The sequence below is a fragment of the Eutrigla gurnardus genome, assembly GCF_963514095.1.
Source record: "Eutrigla gurnardus genome assembly, chromosome: 19".
In the NCBI taxonomy this organism is placed as follows: domain Eukaryota; kingdom Metazoa; phylum Chordata; class Actinopteri; order Perciformes; family Triglidae; genus Eutrigla; species Eutrigla gurnardus.
The window spans coordinates 2,363,377-2,381,701 of record NC_139930.1 but is presented as its reverse complement, the minus strand read 5'-3'; the positions used below and the strand labels follow the sequence as shown (position 1 = coordinate 2,381,701).

The following is an 18,325-nucleotide window of genomic DNA, read 5'->3' as shown; positions in this document are numbered from 1 at the left end:
AGAGAGAGAGAGAGAGAGAGAGGCTCAGTGTGCCACTATAATCCCCCAGCAGTCTAGGCCTATAGCAGCATAACTAAGAGCTGGTCCAATGCAAACCTGAACCAGCCCCAACTATAAGCGGTGTCAAAGAGAAAGGTTTTAAGCCTACTCTTAAATGTGGGAACAGTGTCTGCCTCCCGAACCAGAACCAGAAGACGGTTCCACAGAAGAGGAACTTGATGACTGAAAGCTCTGGCCCCTGTTCTACTTTTGGAGACTTTAGGAACTACAAGTAAGCCTTTATTCTGAGAGCGAAGAGCTCTAGCAGGACAGTATGTTTAATGAAGTCGGCAGGTCTAATGATGTCCCCAGGACCAGACTCAAATCCAGGGGGGACCGAGCCTTTGTGGGGGCTGCACCAAGGCTCTGGATCAGCCTCGGGACATTAGATCTGCCCAGACCCTGGAGGTTTTTATGTCCTCATTGAAGACTCAGCTTTTCTCTCTGGCTTTTGATTCAAACTGAGCAAGACATCCTTTTATTGTATGTTTATGTGTTCTGTCTTATATTATTGCATGATGTCTACTGTTTTATTTATTGTCCAGAACAGCACTTGTCAACTGTTGGGTGTTTTAAACACACTTTATAAATAAAGTTTGAGTTGAGTTTGAAGGCTCTGTTAGAAGTGAGGAAACAAAGTCAATGTGCCGCACCTCTTCCTGGAATGAACCCCAGCTTGAGAACGCCTCCCTCCTCTCTCTGCTCACACACACACACACACACACACACACACACACACACACACACACACACACACACACACACACACACACACACACACACACACACACACACACTTCCTTGTTCCTCCCCTTCAGATCTACCGTGTGAGGATGAGTGTAACCAACATGGCGGTGAAGTGCAGCAGCTGACAGGCCACATTCACTGCACACACACATGTTGTTGAGATCAGACCTCAGACCAGTTTCACTTCTCACAAAGTGAAACTCAGACAGTCGTCGTCGCTGAGAGGTGAAATGGCGCAGAAAGGAGTTCAGCTGGACCGGGAGACCTTGTCTTGTTCCATCTGTCTGGATCTACTGAAGGATCCGGTGACTCTTCCCTGTGGACACAACTACTGCATGAAGTGTATTGGAAGCTTCTGGGATGAGAAGGAGATCCACAGCTGCCCTCAGTGTAGGCAGACCTTCATACCGAGGCCTGTCCTGCAGAAAAACACCATGTTGGCAGATGTGGTGGAGGAGCTGAAGAGGACTGGACTCCAAGCTGCTCCTGCTGGTCTCTGCTATGCTGGACCTGAAGATGTGGCCTGTGATTTCTGCACTGGGAGGAAACTGAAAGCCCTCAAGTCCTGTCTGGTGTGTCTGGCCTCTTTCTGTGAGAAACACCTCCAGCCTCATCATGAATCAGCAGCATTTAAGAAACACCGGCTGGTGGAGCCCTCCAACAAGCTCCAGGAGAACGTGTGCTCTCGTCATGATGAGGTGATGAAGATGTTCTGCCGTACTGATCAGCAGTCTATCTGTTATCTCTGCTCTGTGGAGGAACATAAAGGCCACGACACAGTCTCAGCTGCAGCAGAAAGGACGGAGAGGCAGAGAGAGCTGGAGGGGAGTCGACTAAACATCCAGCAGAGAATCCAGGACAGAGACAAAGATGTGAAGCTGCTCCACCAGGAGGTGGAGGCCATCAACCACTCTGCTGATAAAGCAGTGGAGGACAGTGAGGAGATGTTCACGGAGCTGATCCGTCTCATGGAGAGAAGACGCTCTGACGTGAAGCAGCAGGTCAGATCCCAGCAGGAAAGGGAAGTGAGTCGAGTCGGAGAGCTTCAGGAGAAGCTGCAGCAGGAGATCAGTGAGCTGAAGAGGAGAGACGCTGAGCTGGAGAAGCTCTCACACACAGAGGATCACAACCAGTTTCTACACGACTACCCGTCACTGTCACCACTCAGTGAGTCCACACACTCATCCAGCATCAACGCCCGTCCTCCTCGCCGCTACTTTGAGGACGTGACGGCGGCGCTGTCAGAAGTCAGAGATGGACTACAGGAAGTTCTGACACACAGATGGACAAACGTCTCACTGGCAGGGACTGAAGTGGATGTTTCACTGCCACCACCAGAACCCAAGACCAGAGCTGGATTCTTGAAATATTCACGTGAAATCACACTGGATCCAAACACAGCATACAGACGTCTGTTATTATCTGAGGGGAACAGAAAAGCAACATGGAGTCGAAACCAGTCTTATTCTAGTCACCCAGACAGATTCACTGGATGGTTTCAGGTCCTGAGTAGAGAAAGTGTGACTGGACGTTGTTACTGGGAGGTGGAGTGGAGAGGAGGTGGAGTTGGTGGAGTTGAAGTAGCAGTCGCATACAAGAGTATCAGCAGAGCAGGAGGAGGGAATCCATGTGGGTTTGGACACAATGATAAATCCTGGTCTTTAGATTGTTACAATAACAGTTATAACTTCTGGTACAACGGTGTTAAAACTCCCGTCTCAGGTCCTCGGTCCTCCAGAGTAGGAGTGTTCCTGGATCACAGAGCAGGTATTCTGTCCTTCTACAGCGTCTCTGAGACCATGACTCTCCTCCACAGAGTCCAGACCACGTTCACTGAGACCCTCTATGCTGGACTTCATGTTTATGGTGATGGAAGTAGTGGTGAGATCTGTAAACTCAACTAGACAGAAGTCATTTAAGAGCTGAATGACTTCACCTTCCTCCTCCCCCTCCTCCTCTCCTCCTCTCCTCCTCTCCCCCTCTCACCTCCACCCTCCCCTCCTCCTCTGCTTAGTGATGTACTTCTATGTTCTCCTCCTCATCCTCCTCTCCCCCTCCTCTCCTCCTCTCCTCCTCTCCCCCTCCTCCTCTCCTCCTCTCCTCCTCTCCTCATCCTCCTCTCCCCCTCCTCTCCTCCTCTCCCCCTCCTCCTCTCCTCCTCTCCTCCTCCTCCTCTGCTTAGTGATGTACTTCTATGTTCTCCTCCTCATCCTCCTCTCCCCCTCCTCTCCTCCTCTCCTCCTCTCCCCCTCCTCCTCTCCTCCTCTCCTCCTCCTCCTCTGCTTAGTGATGTACTTCTATGTTCTCCTCCTCTCCTCCTCTCCTCCTCCTCTCCCCCTCCTCTCCTCCTCTCCCCCTCCTCCTCTGCTTAGCGATGTACTTCTATGTTCTCCTCCTCTCCTCCTCTCCCCCTCCTCTCCTCCTCTCCCCCTCCTCCTCTCCTCCTCTCCTCCTCCTCCTCTGCTTAGTGATGTACTTCTATGTTCTCCTCCTCATCCTCCTCTCCCCCTCCTCTCCTCCTCTCCTCCTCTCCCCCTCCTCCTCTCCTCCTCTCCTCCTCCTCCTCTGCTTAGTGATGTACTTCTATGTTCTCCTCCTCTCCTCCTCTCCTCCTCCTCCCCCTCCTCCTCTCCTCCTCTCCCCCTCCTCCTCTGCTTAGCGATGTACTTCTATGTTCTCCTCCTCTGCGTGGCTCTTTGGTGGAAACCAGCAGACCTCCTTAATCCCAGCTGCTTTGTTTTCTTTCTCTACGTTAGTAAAGAAATCTAGAATCCCACGTAGAAAGTGATTGTGTGATGAAATCATTGATCCTTTAACAGACTTCACTGATGAGATCTGTGGACACACTGAAGCTTTCCATGATGAATAAAGCAGCGTGAACAAAGTGCTTCCTCCTCGTCTTCATTCCAGGGTGTCATACAAAGCTGCTGGAGAAGAAGCTGAGTTCAATCCTGACAAGAACACACATATTGTTCTTCTGGTTCTGGTTCTGTTGGTTTTCATGCAGAGGAACGTTCAGAATGAGGCCGTCATGTTGGTTATCATAATAATAATAATAGTAATAATAATAATAATAATAATAATAAATGGAAGTAGCAGAAAAAAAGCATCCGCACACTCAGATCTGAGCAAAAGTCCTTCTTCTAAAGGCAGCTTCCCCTCAGAGACCTTCTTCAAGTCTAGAACGGTAGCAAGACAATGTAGCAGCACAAAAGGTTCAAGGATCATCACTTGATGATGCCACGTAAAATGACGGAGCGGGGTCAGCGATGCTGAGGCACAGAGGTCACAGAGGTCACCAACTTTCTGCAGAGTCAATCACTACAGACCTCCAAACTTCATGTGGCCTTCAGATTAGCTCAAGAACAGTAGAGAGCTTCATGGATGGGTTCCATTAGGGGGGAGAATCTTTGGCTTCACAGCGATTCCATTAACGATTCAGTAGAAATGTTTATTTTTTTTATTAACGATTCGATTCTGTAACTTTTAACCAAAATTCTATATCCATGAAATAAACATCAATAATACGAGTGAGACTATCTGGATTCTTCTGAAAGGTGAACAAATAAACCACAGAATTACTTATTAAACATATTTATTCTATAAAAGCAGCCCCCCAGCTGTTAGCTGGGGGGCTGCAGCTAACTTATTGTTACTATCAGCAGTGATGAATACTTACTCTCTTGAAACAATTCCGTATATCCATCACGTCACGTTCTTCTCCTAATGCTGCTCTAGTCGGTTCTGTGTGCTCCGCTCCCGGTACACACACTGCAGGTACCCAGGTACCGAGTGCAACCTAGGTTGCAGGGAAAACGTGGACTGGGCTTCAGTGATGTGGGCGTGTTCTATATGAACAAGTGGAATGGACTGGATAACGACGCACTGACTCTGACTCTCTACCGCTTCCACTATGAAGTGAAGGGAAACTAAGATTTATGATCACATTTAAGTTAATAATAACTGGTTTATTTATTTAAACTCATATTCTGGCCAGATTGCTGTTGTCCTCAATCTTGAAGTGACTCGGTTTGTTTTACGTTCCATATATTCATAATTAAAACTCTGTATCCGATCTGACAACGTGTTCATAGAGATGTAACATTTTTAAGCAGCTACTGAACAAAACAGCTTAAACTCATACTGTACGACACCCTCCAACAAATCCTGCATTATATCAACTGCAAAATGACCAGTGCACTGAAAATCCTGTCATGAACCAAGCACACAAGGGTTTAACACCATAAACAAAAGGTAGAGCAGGATCTTCACTTAGTGCATTACAACGTTCAATATGAAGCTCTCTGGAGCGCAGACTAAGTCCTGGATCATCCTCAGAACAAACACACGGAATTTCTTCCTCATTTGTCAGACAGAAGCTACAAAAGTATGTTGCACTGAAAGATTCAACAAAGCCGAGCAAACTATTCAAAGCAAGATTATCTGCCGTGACTTGAATTACAGAGCCAAACACTGGTTCATCAATAAATGGGAGTTGATTCCTTCAGTTTCTAAAATGTTCAAATCGTCATTAAGAGGCTTTAATATTTCTTCAAAACCGTACGTCTTTAAATCCTGGGTGTAGAAAAGAGCTGCAAGATGTCTGTTCATTAGCACAGAGTTCACCTTGGCTGGGAGGTTTTTTAAAGGAAAATAAACACAACCAAGTTTGTGGATCCCCTTCTTAGAACCCAATGCATTAGCCATTTCTAAATCCTCCTAATAAAGTAACATTTGTAGAGCATGTCTCTGTTGTGAAGAAAGAGGATGGTTTTGGAAATAAACCCCATCATTAATGTCTTTGTATGTCCCCTTTTTACAGTGTTTCTCTTGTAAGAAGCACTCTCTTGTCTCACTGTTTCTGAAAATGGATGTAGTGTACCTAAAATGGGTACATACATGAACTTGTCTGTTACAGGAACCTGACTATATGAGTTCTATGTCTACGTGTATCCACTCTCACACCAAGGACAAATTCTTTACAATCAACAATTTCCCATTTTTCATCATAATATTTTTGGCTCTTCATCCGTGTTAAATTTGGAAAAGGGCTTGTCTAATGGATTTAAACAGTGCTCTACTTTCTTATACATTTCTGACTCCTTAGTTTCAGAGGGAAATGTTTGGAGAACTGCTTCTTGTGCTCGACCTTGAACATCACTAATAACTTCCTCCATGGAACCAACTATGGTTTGGATAGTGCTTTGAGAACAAGCAGAGGTTTGTAAGTGTGCAACAACTGAACCACATTCTTTCAAGAGAGTTCTGTGTAATTACAGGGGGAACCTGTAACATGTCCCCCAGGTCCATGCTCCTATGATTTCAGTTCCACCTCTGATCACCATACATACAACACCGGACTTGGACCTCATATTCACACCAACACTTCACCCATTCCCGTAATCATTACACACCACCACCACATCAGACACTACCACACCCACTCTGTGAACTTTCATCATCTCAGACCACTCACAGAACAATCCACCACTCCAGTCAACAAACCACCTGTCACCATAAACTTGGCACTTTTTAATGTTCGCTCTCTTTTAAATAGAACTTTTTTAATGAATGATGTGATTTTAGATAACAAGTTAGACTGTCTTCTTTTAACTGAGACATGGCTTGGCACTGACGCACCTGCTGTTCTCACCGAGGCTTCCCCACCAAATTTTAATTTGTTATTTTCTACTAGAGAGGGTAGAAGAGGAGGAGGCACGGCATCGATTATAGATAACTCATTGACCTCAAATGGAGTGTTTTTTAACAGTTACTCATCATTTGAGCACCAAGCCTTTACTTTTAGCAGTCCTCCAATTCTTTGCCTTACTATATACAGACCACCCCATCACTCTAGCTCTTTATCAGTGAATTTTCTGAACTTTTATCAATTATCCACACCTCTCATAGCAGGATTTTAATAACTGGTGATTTTAATCTACACGTTGATGTTACCTCGGCCCCGATATCCAGAGAGTTTTAAAATCTTTTAAGTTGTCTTGATTTTAAGCAGCACGTCGCTCAGCCAACTCACAACAGAGGACACACCCTGGACCTGGTCATAACCCATGGCCTGTCCATCGGTGTGTCCTCTGTTGTCGACCTGGCTGTGTCTGACCACTACTGTGTATTTTTTTAACATCACCAGTTTTAAATCAAATCAAATCAAATCGATTTATTTATAAAGCACATTTAAAAACAACCAAAGTTGACCAAAGTGCTGTACAGTTCAGTGAACACAAAATGACAAACAAGGTACAAAACACAGAATAGCCATGGCTGGGACAGCCAGAATGAAAAATGACACACACTTGAGACCATCAGGGACATTTAAAGGCCTGGGAAAACAAAAAGGTTTTTAGATTTGCCTTAAAGGCAGCTGCAGAGGAGGAGCACCTCATTGAAATGGGTAGGCTGTTCCATAGTCTTGGGGCTGCAATGGCAAAGGCAGAGACTGTCCTCCTCGAGAAAACGACCACATAGGTCGTGTGTCAAGCACCGAATTACGACCATATGTTACGTTTCAAAATAGCGCGCCCTCTAGCGGTCAAGTAAATATCGACACTCCGGTGTCTCAGATGAGACGTCACTGATGAACTTTGACCTTCTTCTCCAATCAAAAACAACGTACTAAGAGCCGGAAGAGTTTGAGTGCGACAGGTTTGTATATTTAATTTTATTTGCCGATGTTTTATATTAATATAATCGAGTACTTGCGATTCATATGTAGCTGAGTTTAGTTTGACGGTTTTAGATCAGGTCTGAATCATATTAAAGACATGATTTGACCAATAGAGTGGCCAGACGTCCTCTTTTTCCCGGACTTGTCCTCTTTTTAAGTCCGATCCGTCCGGTTTCTTTTGTTTGTTTTTTATAAATTCATGAAAATGTCCGTGTTTAATTTTTTTTCACGGGACCAATTGGCATGTGTTGAAATTATCTGACGTTTTGCACAGAATACTACTGTAATGTGTACTACCCCCCCACACACACACACACGTCGACAATAATAATAAAAACATATAATAATTCACTTTATATTACATTTAACTATATGTTAATTTCTGTGGCAACAAATAGAATACATGGTTGCACGACTAATCTGAGTTCATCCGTTTGGTTCATGTTGTTTTTTTTCAGGTCTTCTGAACATTAATATACATAGTATATAAATAAACCAACGGTTCTTTTAAGAACCATAACACAACGGTTCTTTTAAGAACCAGTTTCTTATCTCTGGAAATGGCATCTGAGTCCTTCAGACAGTGGCTGGAGGCGGGGAAAGTGTTGGCAGATGAATTGGCAGCAAAAACAGAAATATTTTTCATATATTTTTCTCTATTATTGCACTTAATTTTCTCAGTAAAGGCAAATATCTTTTTTTTTTTTTTTTTTTTAACTTTTAGCCATCAAAGAAAAGGAAACAGAAGGGGACTGGAGGCTCCAATGTTTCCTGGAGGACAAGGGACCAGGATGGGTCCATTGTACCAAAATCAATGCGGAAGAACCGATCTGGTCAGAAAAATATTACATTTATTATTATAAGTTGAAGCTGTTGGTCAGCAGTAATGTTTCTTACATTATTGCTTGCAGCTAAACCCACTGGTACTATGGAGGTGCAAGAAGGTGAGGCCTCGCAGATGGATGAAATTCCGCAAGAAGTCCCAAATCTTGGTATGCATATTTAAATCTGACAACTCAAATAAAGTCAACCTTAATCTTTGAATTTGAAAATATCCGAATAGGCATCTGAATATTGAATGTACTGCAGCAGCCATGTAGGCTATATGATGCATTGGCTGTGGCAAAGCCATATAGACCTTTTTTGTTGTGTTAAAAAAAAAACTTATGACTCTCTTTGGCATGTTTTTTTTTTATACTTTATCAATTTAGATCAACATCTCCAAACATTAAGAGACTTGTTGAGTTCAGTCACCGTCCCAGCATCAGCAGAAGTGGAGGAAACAACCAGCATGTCAGAGTGGACCAAGAGGCAGCTGACCACTGGGGAAAAATTCAAGGCTGCAGTGCCAGAGCTCCTGAGTTGCTTGCTGGCTGCAGAAGGTGTTCCCCAGCATTGCTGTCAGCAGTGCAAAACAGCCAATGCTGTGGTCCGGTGCTTGGACTGTGTTCCCTCAGGAGTTCAGTTTCTCTGTGCAGAATGTGACTCAATGGTTCATAAAAAACTCATCTTTCATGACAGAGAAATCATGATAGAGAGTTTTTACAAACATATTCCTCCCACATCATCAGTGAAAATGGATGAAAGAGGCCATTATGAACTGGTTGAACAAGGTGTGTTCAAAAGATTTTGCTTTCTGTTTTTTGTCTTTAGGTTTCGATAAAATGCACTACATAAACTTGAACTGTTAGTGTTTTATATTTTGACTATAGGTATTAATTTGTGAAATTTTCATTACTCCAGTATGTCTGCTGCCCATTCCTCCACCAACACAAATGTGCTCCTGTGGCCGAGACCAAGATTACACCGTCATGCCAGGAAAGCAGACTGTCTTGGTGACTATCAATGGTACCTTGTCACTTCCTTCTACTGTTTGTATCCCATCACAAGCCAATAATGGCTCAATATTATCACTTGGTCCTGTTTTGTACCTATAATGTGAAATGGTATACAGTGGGTACGGAAAGTATTCAGACCCCTTTAAATTTTTCACTCTTTGTTTCATTGCAGCCATTTGCTTAAATCAAAAAAGTTCATTTTATTTCTCATTAATGTATACTCAGCACCCCATCTTGACAGAAAAAAACAGAAATGTAGAAATTTTTGCAAATTTATTAAAAAAGAAAAACTGAAATATCACATGGTCATAAGTATTCGGACCCTTTGCTGTGACATTCATATTTAACTCACATGCTGTCCATTTCTTCTGATCCTCCTTGAGATGGTTCTGCTCCTTCATTGGAGTCCAGCTGTGTTTAATTGAACTGATTGGACTTGATTAGGAAAGGCACACACCTGTCTATATAAGACCTTACAGCTCACAGTGCATGTCAGGGCAAATGAGAATCATGAGGTCAAAGGAACTGCCCAAGGAGCTCAGAGACAGAATTGTGGCAAGGCACAGATCTGGCCAAGGTTCCAAAAGAATTTCTGCAGCACTCAAGGTTCCTAAGAGCACAGTGGCCTCCATAATCATTAAATGTAGAGATGGGCAAATGAAGCCTCGTGAAGCTTTTGAGGCTTCTTCCTGATTGTACCGAAAAAAGATTCGAAGCTTCAAAGCTTCACAGAAAGACCCTACCAGTGACATCTAGTGGTCAGCTGCAGTTATAGCAGCAATGAACCTCCAAATGATTCACACATCATTGCTTCCAGTTCCAACACAAAAGCAATAAAGTCATTATTAAGCAGTTGTGTCTTCATTCTAAGAATCATTGTTCACACATACACAACAAAGTGTTACTATATAATGTCAATTGACTAATACAATGTTAAATGTGTTGTCCTGTTACTACCTGTAATTACTTGAAACATGTGTTTTGGAGGTGTGACTGAGTTTGTGAGAAGTTTTGATGCAATTCAGTGGAAACCACTTGTGGTGGGACATCCCAGGATTTGGATCATAAACTGATTATCATTAAGAACATGATTGTGATGTAACACATAATATGAAAAGATTCAAATGCAACATTGTAGAGGTACTTTTGTGAATATGTGGGATTGTGCTTGTGCTACAGTGTCAAAATGAAGTGATTACGTGCATAAGGGAAATGTGCTTGGGGGATGTGTTGTTGTGTTGATGTTTATGCTTGTGCAACACTTTATTACAAGTTTTTATTTAAAAACAAAATCTGCTCAATGGTGCTTGGCTTCCAACGGCTTCTTCTCTGGCTGACGATCTCGCCAGCCTTCGAAAAGATCCTCTCACAGGGGACAGAGGATGCTGGTGTGCAAAGATACTGCATTGCTACTATAAAAAGGTGTGGGTAGGCAGCCTTTTGGAGGAGCCAATTCTTTAATGGGTCCTCTGTCCTGGGCAGCAGTTTGTCCTTCAGATATCTGGATTATCATTATCATTTCAGCAAGAGATGAATACAAAACAAAATAGAAAAAGTAAAAGTACATTTTGTTTAACTCTGGACCTCTGCAATTGCACTGGCGGTACAATTTGATGGACGTTGTGCATCCACGTGGCTGTCCAGTAGGTCCCAGAGGCTGTTGCTCTGGACAGGGGATGGACCCTCTGCAGGTGCCAGTGGCAGAGCCGGTGCAGGCATTACATTGGCACATTCTCTGGTGAGCCTTTCCACCGCTGCCTGACAGCTTGTTGTGCTGCAGAAGCCCACCTCTTTGAATCGGGGATCCAATAATGTTGCAAGTGTTAATGAAGTTACCTTTTCAAGCAAGGTTGGTGTTCATGTTGTGAACCAAGTTACTGGCTATGTGGTGTGTTACTGAAGCACACTGTCTTGAAGCTTGGTGCTTCAGCATCTTTACAATGGGGATCACCTTTGATCCAGACACCCTCCTCTCTGTGGACATCTCTTCAGTGGCCTGGTGGAAGGGAGAGAGGACTGAGATGCACTGATTGATTGTTTCATATTCCTCAGCAGAAAATGGCAGGAGGGGGGTGTTAAGACTGCTGAGGGCTGCACCCAGGGGCTCCCTCTGCTCGTACAGCCGCCGGAGCATTGAGAATGTGCTGTTCCAGCGGGTGTCCACCTCTTGCACAAGTTTGTGCTCTGGTCGGCCCATCTGTCGCTGTATTTCACAGAGCTTTTCTTTAGCTGTAGTGCTCGACTTGGAATGCCCCACGATTTTACGTGCCCTGGTGCGTATGTCATCCAGGTCAGATGTCTGTGACAATGACTTCTTCACCACCAGATTTAACATGTGGGCAAAGCAGTTAATGTGACGCACATTAAGTACATTGGCACAAGCAATCATATTTGGTGCCGCGTCTGTGACCAGACACCTCACTCTGGTTCTTATTCCCCATTCTGCCATAAGAGTGGCTTTGGCCTCTGCAATATTTGCTGCAGTGTGGGACCTGGGGAATTGCTTGACACCAAGCAGAACAGTTTTGAGCTGGACCTCTTCTGTGATGAAGTGCCCAGTCACTGCCAAGTAGGCATCCATGTTAATGGAGGTCCACATTGCTGCTGTTAAACAGATAGTGGATGCCTTCGAAACTTCTGCTACGGCCTGGTCTTTGGTGATCTTATATTTGTCCTCCAACATCTGTTTCAGAGCCTTCCTTCCTGGGATCGTGTATGTCGGATCCAGGAGGTGGACAAAGGCCCTAAAGCCTTCATTCTCCACCACAGACAATGGCTGTGTGTCCATAACTACAAGGTTCAGCAAGGCCTCATCCAGCTGTTGCTTCCTGGACACTGATGAAAGAAAAAATGTAGGTTACATGTGTGCAACTTTTAAATCTTATTTGGATTCAACTGAAGAATAGGTTGTATTGAGTAGTTACAATACAGTTACAATACAATACCAGAAGGGTCAGCAGGGTGAGCTTCAGCTGAGGTGCTCGGCTGAGAAGTTGCTGCATGATCATGCTTGGCACGAAGATGCCGCAACATAGAGGAGGTGTTGTTTCCATACACCAGCTCTCGTGAGCATATGAGGCACTGAACCTAAATTTAAAAAAATACATTAATAAATATATTTAAATGCAATATTGAAACAATCAAGATAATATGAAGTTGAAAATATTACAAGCTATATCATAACATTCATTCATTTTCTGTAACCATTACATCCTTGCAAGTGTCGCGGGAAGATATTTTGCAATACCATATTAAAGTATATTATATTAGGCTATATTATATTATAAAACACCTACCTTGGTGGGTGACACAAGGTCGAAGTGTTCCCATCCACGGGATCGCTTTCTTCCACTCGGATTCTCCATCACTCAAGTAGGGTCGTCGCTGTCAAAGGTCTCTCAGAACGCTATGAAGCAGGGGGGAGCACTGGGCATCTCGCGTCTCGTTATAACGAATGAAGGAGCGCCAAAACTTCGAATCAGTCACCTCATTTCCGGTGGTTCGTTGTGACGTATGAAGCGTCAAACGTCATCGGTCACGTGATCGCGGAGATTTGATACAAGCCTCGACACAGCGTTTCGAACCAGCCTGCTTCAATAGAGTGAAGCAGGCTTCGGAGTCTCGGTGTCAAACGTCCCATCTCTAATTAAATGGAAGAAGTTTGGGACGACCACAACTCTTCCTAGACCTGGCCGTCCAGCCAAACTGAGCAATCGTGGGAGAAGAGCCTTGGTGAGAGAGGTAAAGAAGAACCCAAAGATCACTGTGGCTGAGCTCCAGAGATGCAGTAGGGAGATGGGAGAAAGTTCCACAAAGTCAACTATCACTGCAGCCCTCCACCAGTCGGGGCTTTATGGCAGAGTGGCCCAACGGAAGCCTCTCCTCAGTGCAAGACATATGAAAGCCTGCATAGAGTTTGCCAAAAAACACATGAAGGACTCCCAGACTATGAGAAATAAGATTCTCTGGTCTGATGAGACTAAGATTGAACTTTTTGGCGTTAATTCTAAGCGGTATGTGTGGAGAAAACCAGGCACTGTTCATCACCTGCCCAATACAATCCCAACAGTGAAACATGGTGGTGGCAGCATCATGCTATGGGGGTGTTTTTCAGCTGCAGGGACAGGACAACTGGTTGCAATTGAAGGAAAGATGAATGCGGCCAAGTACAGAGAGATCCTGGAAGAAAACCACTTCCAGAGTGCTCAGGGCCTCAGACCTGGCCGAAGGTTCACCTTCCAACAAGACAATGACCCTAAGCACACAGCTAAAATAACAAAGGAGTGGCTTCAGAACAACTCTGTGACCATTCTTGACTGGCCCAGCCAGAGCCCTGACCTAAACCCAATTGAGCATCTCTGGAGAGACCTGAAAATGGCTGTCCACCATCCAACCTGACAGAACTGGAGAGGATCTGCAAGGAAGAATGGCAGAGGATCCCGAAATCCAGGTGTGAAAAACTTGTTGCATCATTCCCAAGAAGACTCATGGCTGTACTCGCTCAAAAGGGGGCTTCTACTCAATACCGAGCAAAGGGTCTGAATACTTATGACCATGTGATATTTCAGTTTTTCTTTTTTAATAAATTTGCAAAAATTTCTACATTTCTGTTTTTTTTCTGTCAAGATGGGGTGCTGAGTGTACATTAATGAGAAATAAAATTAACTTTTTTGATTTAAGCAAATGGCTGCAATGAAACAAAGAGTGAAACATTTAAAGGGGTCTGAATACTTTCCGTACCCACTGTATGTATTTTTTTTCAGGTCCATACAACCTCTGGTTGCCTGCTGTCAGTTGCCCACATTGCTCCTGCAAGTGGACGCCAGGAATCAGTGACTTCATCAGTTGCAGATACTGGCCAGCAACAGCAAGCTGCCAAATGCTGTTTAAATTTGATGTTTTTACATCATTTCAGCAAATGAAGTTGGCCAGCCTAGCTACATCCCAGAAAGCATTTATCAGAATGCTTGAACATCGGGCCCATCGCACAGGACGGGTGAGAACTCTTGCTATTTGAAATTTTGAATTCCAAATTGCAAAGTTTGGAATTAACCAAAATAATACCATCCTTGTTTTCAGACGGGCAGTATTTGCGGTGATACCTTTCACAGGGTATATCGCGAATTTGCCTTCTGCCACTGGAAGAAACAGCATCTGTGCCTGGTTGAGCCCTTCAAGTGCCCTGCATGCACACCAGACATGCTTGCCATATCTGCAGATGGTAACAGAAAGCACTACCGCTTCAAAAAGTCCAAAGGGTCAGCAAACTATTTTTCTAATCTTAGTAATACCTTTTTGTTTCGGTTCCATGGCCCTAATCCATGGCCAATAACTTCAGTAATGTTATTTATTTTTACCTCCACAGTAAATCACAGTAATATTTAACTACTCCGCTAATGTGAAATATCAGCATTCATTTCGACAGGTGACATAAAGGCTGTAATAAAACAAGGAAATTCTTCTGATTTAACAGGACAGATGAACCACCTCTCTTTGATGGCCTGTTCATCGCTGAAGATGCCAAAGTGTCTGCCTTTGTGGATCATATTAGAAGCCAAATGACGATTGTAAGGTTTTATCCAACCTCCTACCACTTCTTTTTCTTTTTTGAACTTGTCTCTGGGCTACATATAACAGATTGTGTCTCCTTTCAGAGGACTGGTCATGACGTCTGTGGGCCGGCAACTTTTACAGCAGGGCGAGAAACCTCACGAAAGTCCAGGGCCAAGGTGGACGAGGAGGGCCTGGAAATTGCCGTTTGCAGACATGGCATTCTGCTTCAAGGCTTAAACCACTACCGTGGTGAAATCTATGCCTACCCATTGTTCCTGCAGAAAGAGCTTGCTGAAGCTGCAAACATAACGTTCTTTTGTATGGACCTCACTTGCAGGTAATCTTAACCCTTTCCAAGTCATAAATGAAGTTTTCACTGGTATTTTGCACTGTATTAATTCCTTGTAGATTGCCACAACAGGCCTAGAATCATGCCTTTTTTATGGCTGTAGAAAGTTAATATAGCTTATGTGGTATAACCTCCATGTCCTCCAGATATAAGGCATTATTCTCTCTAGCATTGTTTTTGATACATGTTGTTCTTCGGTTGGTAACAGAGATTTTACTGGTTACTACTGTGGTGGAAATCAGTTTATGATCACCTGATGAGAAATAAGAATACAACTCCTAACAGCGCTTTTAGTAATTTATTCTATAAAGAGTCCAAAACAGGCTAGCAGTCGCTACAGACAGACTGTAAACAGACAAAGTCTAATAAGTCAAAGCCCTCGCAAACAGGGTGTCCAAGCAGACCACATCACCGACCTACAGCTTCAGAGCAAACTATCTGGCCAGATAGGGGCAGACTCCTTAAGAGTCCGACCCAGTCTTCAGTCTTGAGAAGGGCTTTTTATACAGTTGTTTGTGATGTGTCATCAGAAAGCATTGTTCCGTTGTTTGTGTAGACGGAGAACTTTGTCCAGAATGTGGTGTTTGAACCACTCATCAGTGTCCAGAGATCCATATTGACTTGCCAGCTGTGCTGGTGTCACAAGATGCATTTCACAACTCATGTAACACATGACATGACATAAGTGCAGAATACAGGTTACCTCATGACACACATGGAATAGTATGAGTTAAAACTACTCAAACTACTAATTACACTATAATGAACTGCTAAATGAAAAATTCCCATCACATTTCTCCCTTTTTGTCATTCTCTGACAAACACAAAAGACAGTCGAACAGCTAAGCATACAACTTCATTTAGTACACAAAGACTTTAAGAGCCAGACATCAATGATGTAAATTCACAGTGATTTAAACATCACATCACAATAACTCTTAGTCCTTGAGAGCTTTTGCTGTCCTTCTAACTCATAGAAGACACATGATTTCATTCCTGACAAACAATCCTCATCACTATCTTTGTCATCCTTAGCTTTGTTTGCAGAAGTATTCTCATCCTCTACATTGATCTTCTCCTTTTCTGTGGGCTCCTCCAGTGAAGCCTCTCCATCGGCCGAACTCTCATTGATAAAAGAATGTCCACCAGATCCGGAGGGACGGTTGTAGTGTGAGAAGGTGATGGAGCTCGGTTTGTGCTTCACCATGCGTAGGAGATCCAGGACTTTCGCCCCGAAATCAGGAACAGTTGCGAGGATAGTGAGTAGAGGACTGGAGTCCAGATTGAGAATAGGGCACAGACCCTTTGCTTCATGAACCTGTGGACTTGGGTCCACGGGTGTTCTGCTGAGAATGAGTGTCCAGGCTCCTGCAAGCACACAGCTTCCAGCTTGTGAACGTCTTCATCCAGTTCCCTCAGTGAGCTTCAGGGAGACAATGATTCCCTCTGTCTGGTCTTTGGAGAACTCGCTCATTCAGGGCTTGTTGTAACGTGGACTTTGAAAAAGCATCCTAGGGTGCAGGGTGTGTCGGAGGGGGAGGAGTTTACACTCAGAGCCCCCTCTATGTCTAGATTAAGGTGGTCCAGTTTCCTTATCAGCTGGTTCATCGACTCTGACCAGGAAGACTTGACCTGCAGAGACTCCTTCTTACTGCTGGTCTCCTCCTCCATGTCATAACCATACCTCCTGGTCGTGCGATTGATTTCTGTACTCACAGTATCTCTCCTCCTCTGTTTGTCTTTGCCTGTGTTCCTTTGTCTGCCATTGACAAGATATTCTCCACTCTGAGGCAGCTCTGGAAACACAACGTCGTCGTCACCATCTTCGTGGATGATTTTGTTGTTGTGGAGGACTTTTCCAAAGGCTGTAATTCACAGATGAGGAAAAGTGCCATCACTAGTTAGTGATAGTAACACACATGCTTCTTCTCTCAAACTCCAACCATGCAACCTGAAAGGGTGCCATGGCTTCATTGTTGGACAGAGAACGTCTCCTACGTCACCACAACTGTCACACCTTCTTGACGTGTATTGAAGCTCGGAGTGCGGGAGGGCTGAACGATTTATCGTTTTCTGACCGAAATTGCGATTTCAGACAACGCGATCATGTGATCGCCAAAGCTGCGGTTTCTGCAGCGCTCCTGACTCACCCAGGATCTGTTGTCAACTATTTTACACATGCCGTCTCCCGACCATCCTGCCAAGCTCACCAATCAGACTACTCATGAACAGGTCACGCTAACCAATCAGTATTAACCTGCTCCGTATTTGTAATTAGTCAGAAATGACTTCAACTGGACCAGAAGCGGAGTTAGGGGATTTAATCGCCAAGAAAAACAGCACGTCCGTCATTGGGAGTATTTCTGGTTTGAGGCTGCAGACGTGCACCAGAAACGGGTACTGTGCAAAACCTGTGGCGCTAAAGTTGCGACATCCAGCGGAAACACAACCAATATATACTGGTGATATAATCTCCCGCGAGAGGGTGCATTTCACGGCAGGGGCGCTGATTGCGGCACAACACCGGCACTTGAAAAATCACCACAGACATTTGCATGACGCGTGCATGACGAAAAAGTCCGGTGCCTATGAGGATCAGGCCCACTGTAGCAAACAGACTACAATTACAGCATCTTTTGCCAGTGTAACTCCGTATGATAAGAGCAGCGGAAGACACCGGAAAGACGGATTTAAAAACCTCCTCCGCACGCTGGACAGATATACGATTCCCTCCCGCACCGACTTCTAACAGGTTGCCGTCCCACAGCTTATACGCGGAGTGTAAAGAAGAAGTGGTAAGCCATAAATGAATGACCCACCTATTTTAATGTCTGACATATTTTTTAGAAGGGTCATTTTATTTCAATAACAGTTTTTGTATTTGATTTACAATTAAATTATTACAGTTAAGGATTTTTGCACATTTTAAGACAGTCAAAGATGGCTCTTTTAGTTCATTTGTAATAACTGCCATTGGTCAAGGACTTTAAAGAATGAACATGCATGTTCCTTGTTAATAAATTCACTTGGAAGCAATTTTTTAGTTTTCATCCTTGCATTAGAGTTATAGCATTCAATTTAATGTTACTGTACATTGTGAATATTGCACTGAAGCTT

At 44.0% G+C, this 18,325-nt stretch overlaps 1 protein-coding gene across 1 annotated transcript in view; it reads left to right on the top strand.

Annotated features, from left to right (window-relative positions):
• The first annotated feature begins 826 nt into the window (after positions 1-826).
• The window catches only part of LOC311030238 (E3 ubiquitin/ISG15 ligase TRIM25-like), a 55,600-nt gene continuing 38,101 nt past the window's right edge, over positions 827-18,325 (top strand). The window contains exon 1 of the mRNA XM_084035891.1: positions 827-2,330. Within this exon, the coding sequence (XP_083892017.1) occupies positions 1,017-2,330 (1,314 nt within the window). The 5' untranslated portion in view covers positions 827-1,016. The remainder of the gene's footprint in view (positions 2,331-18,325) is intronic.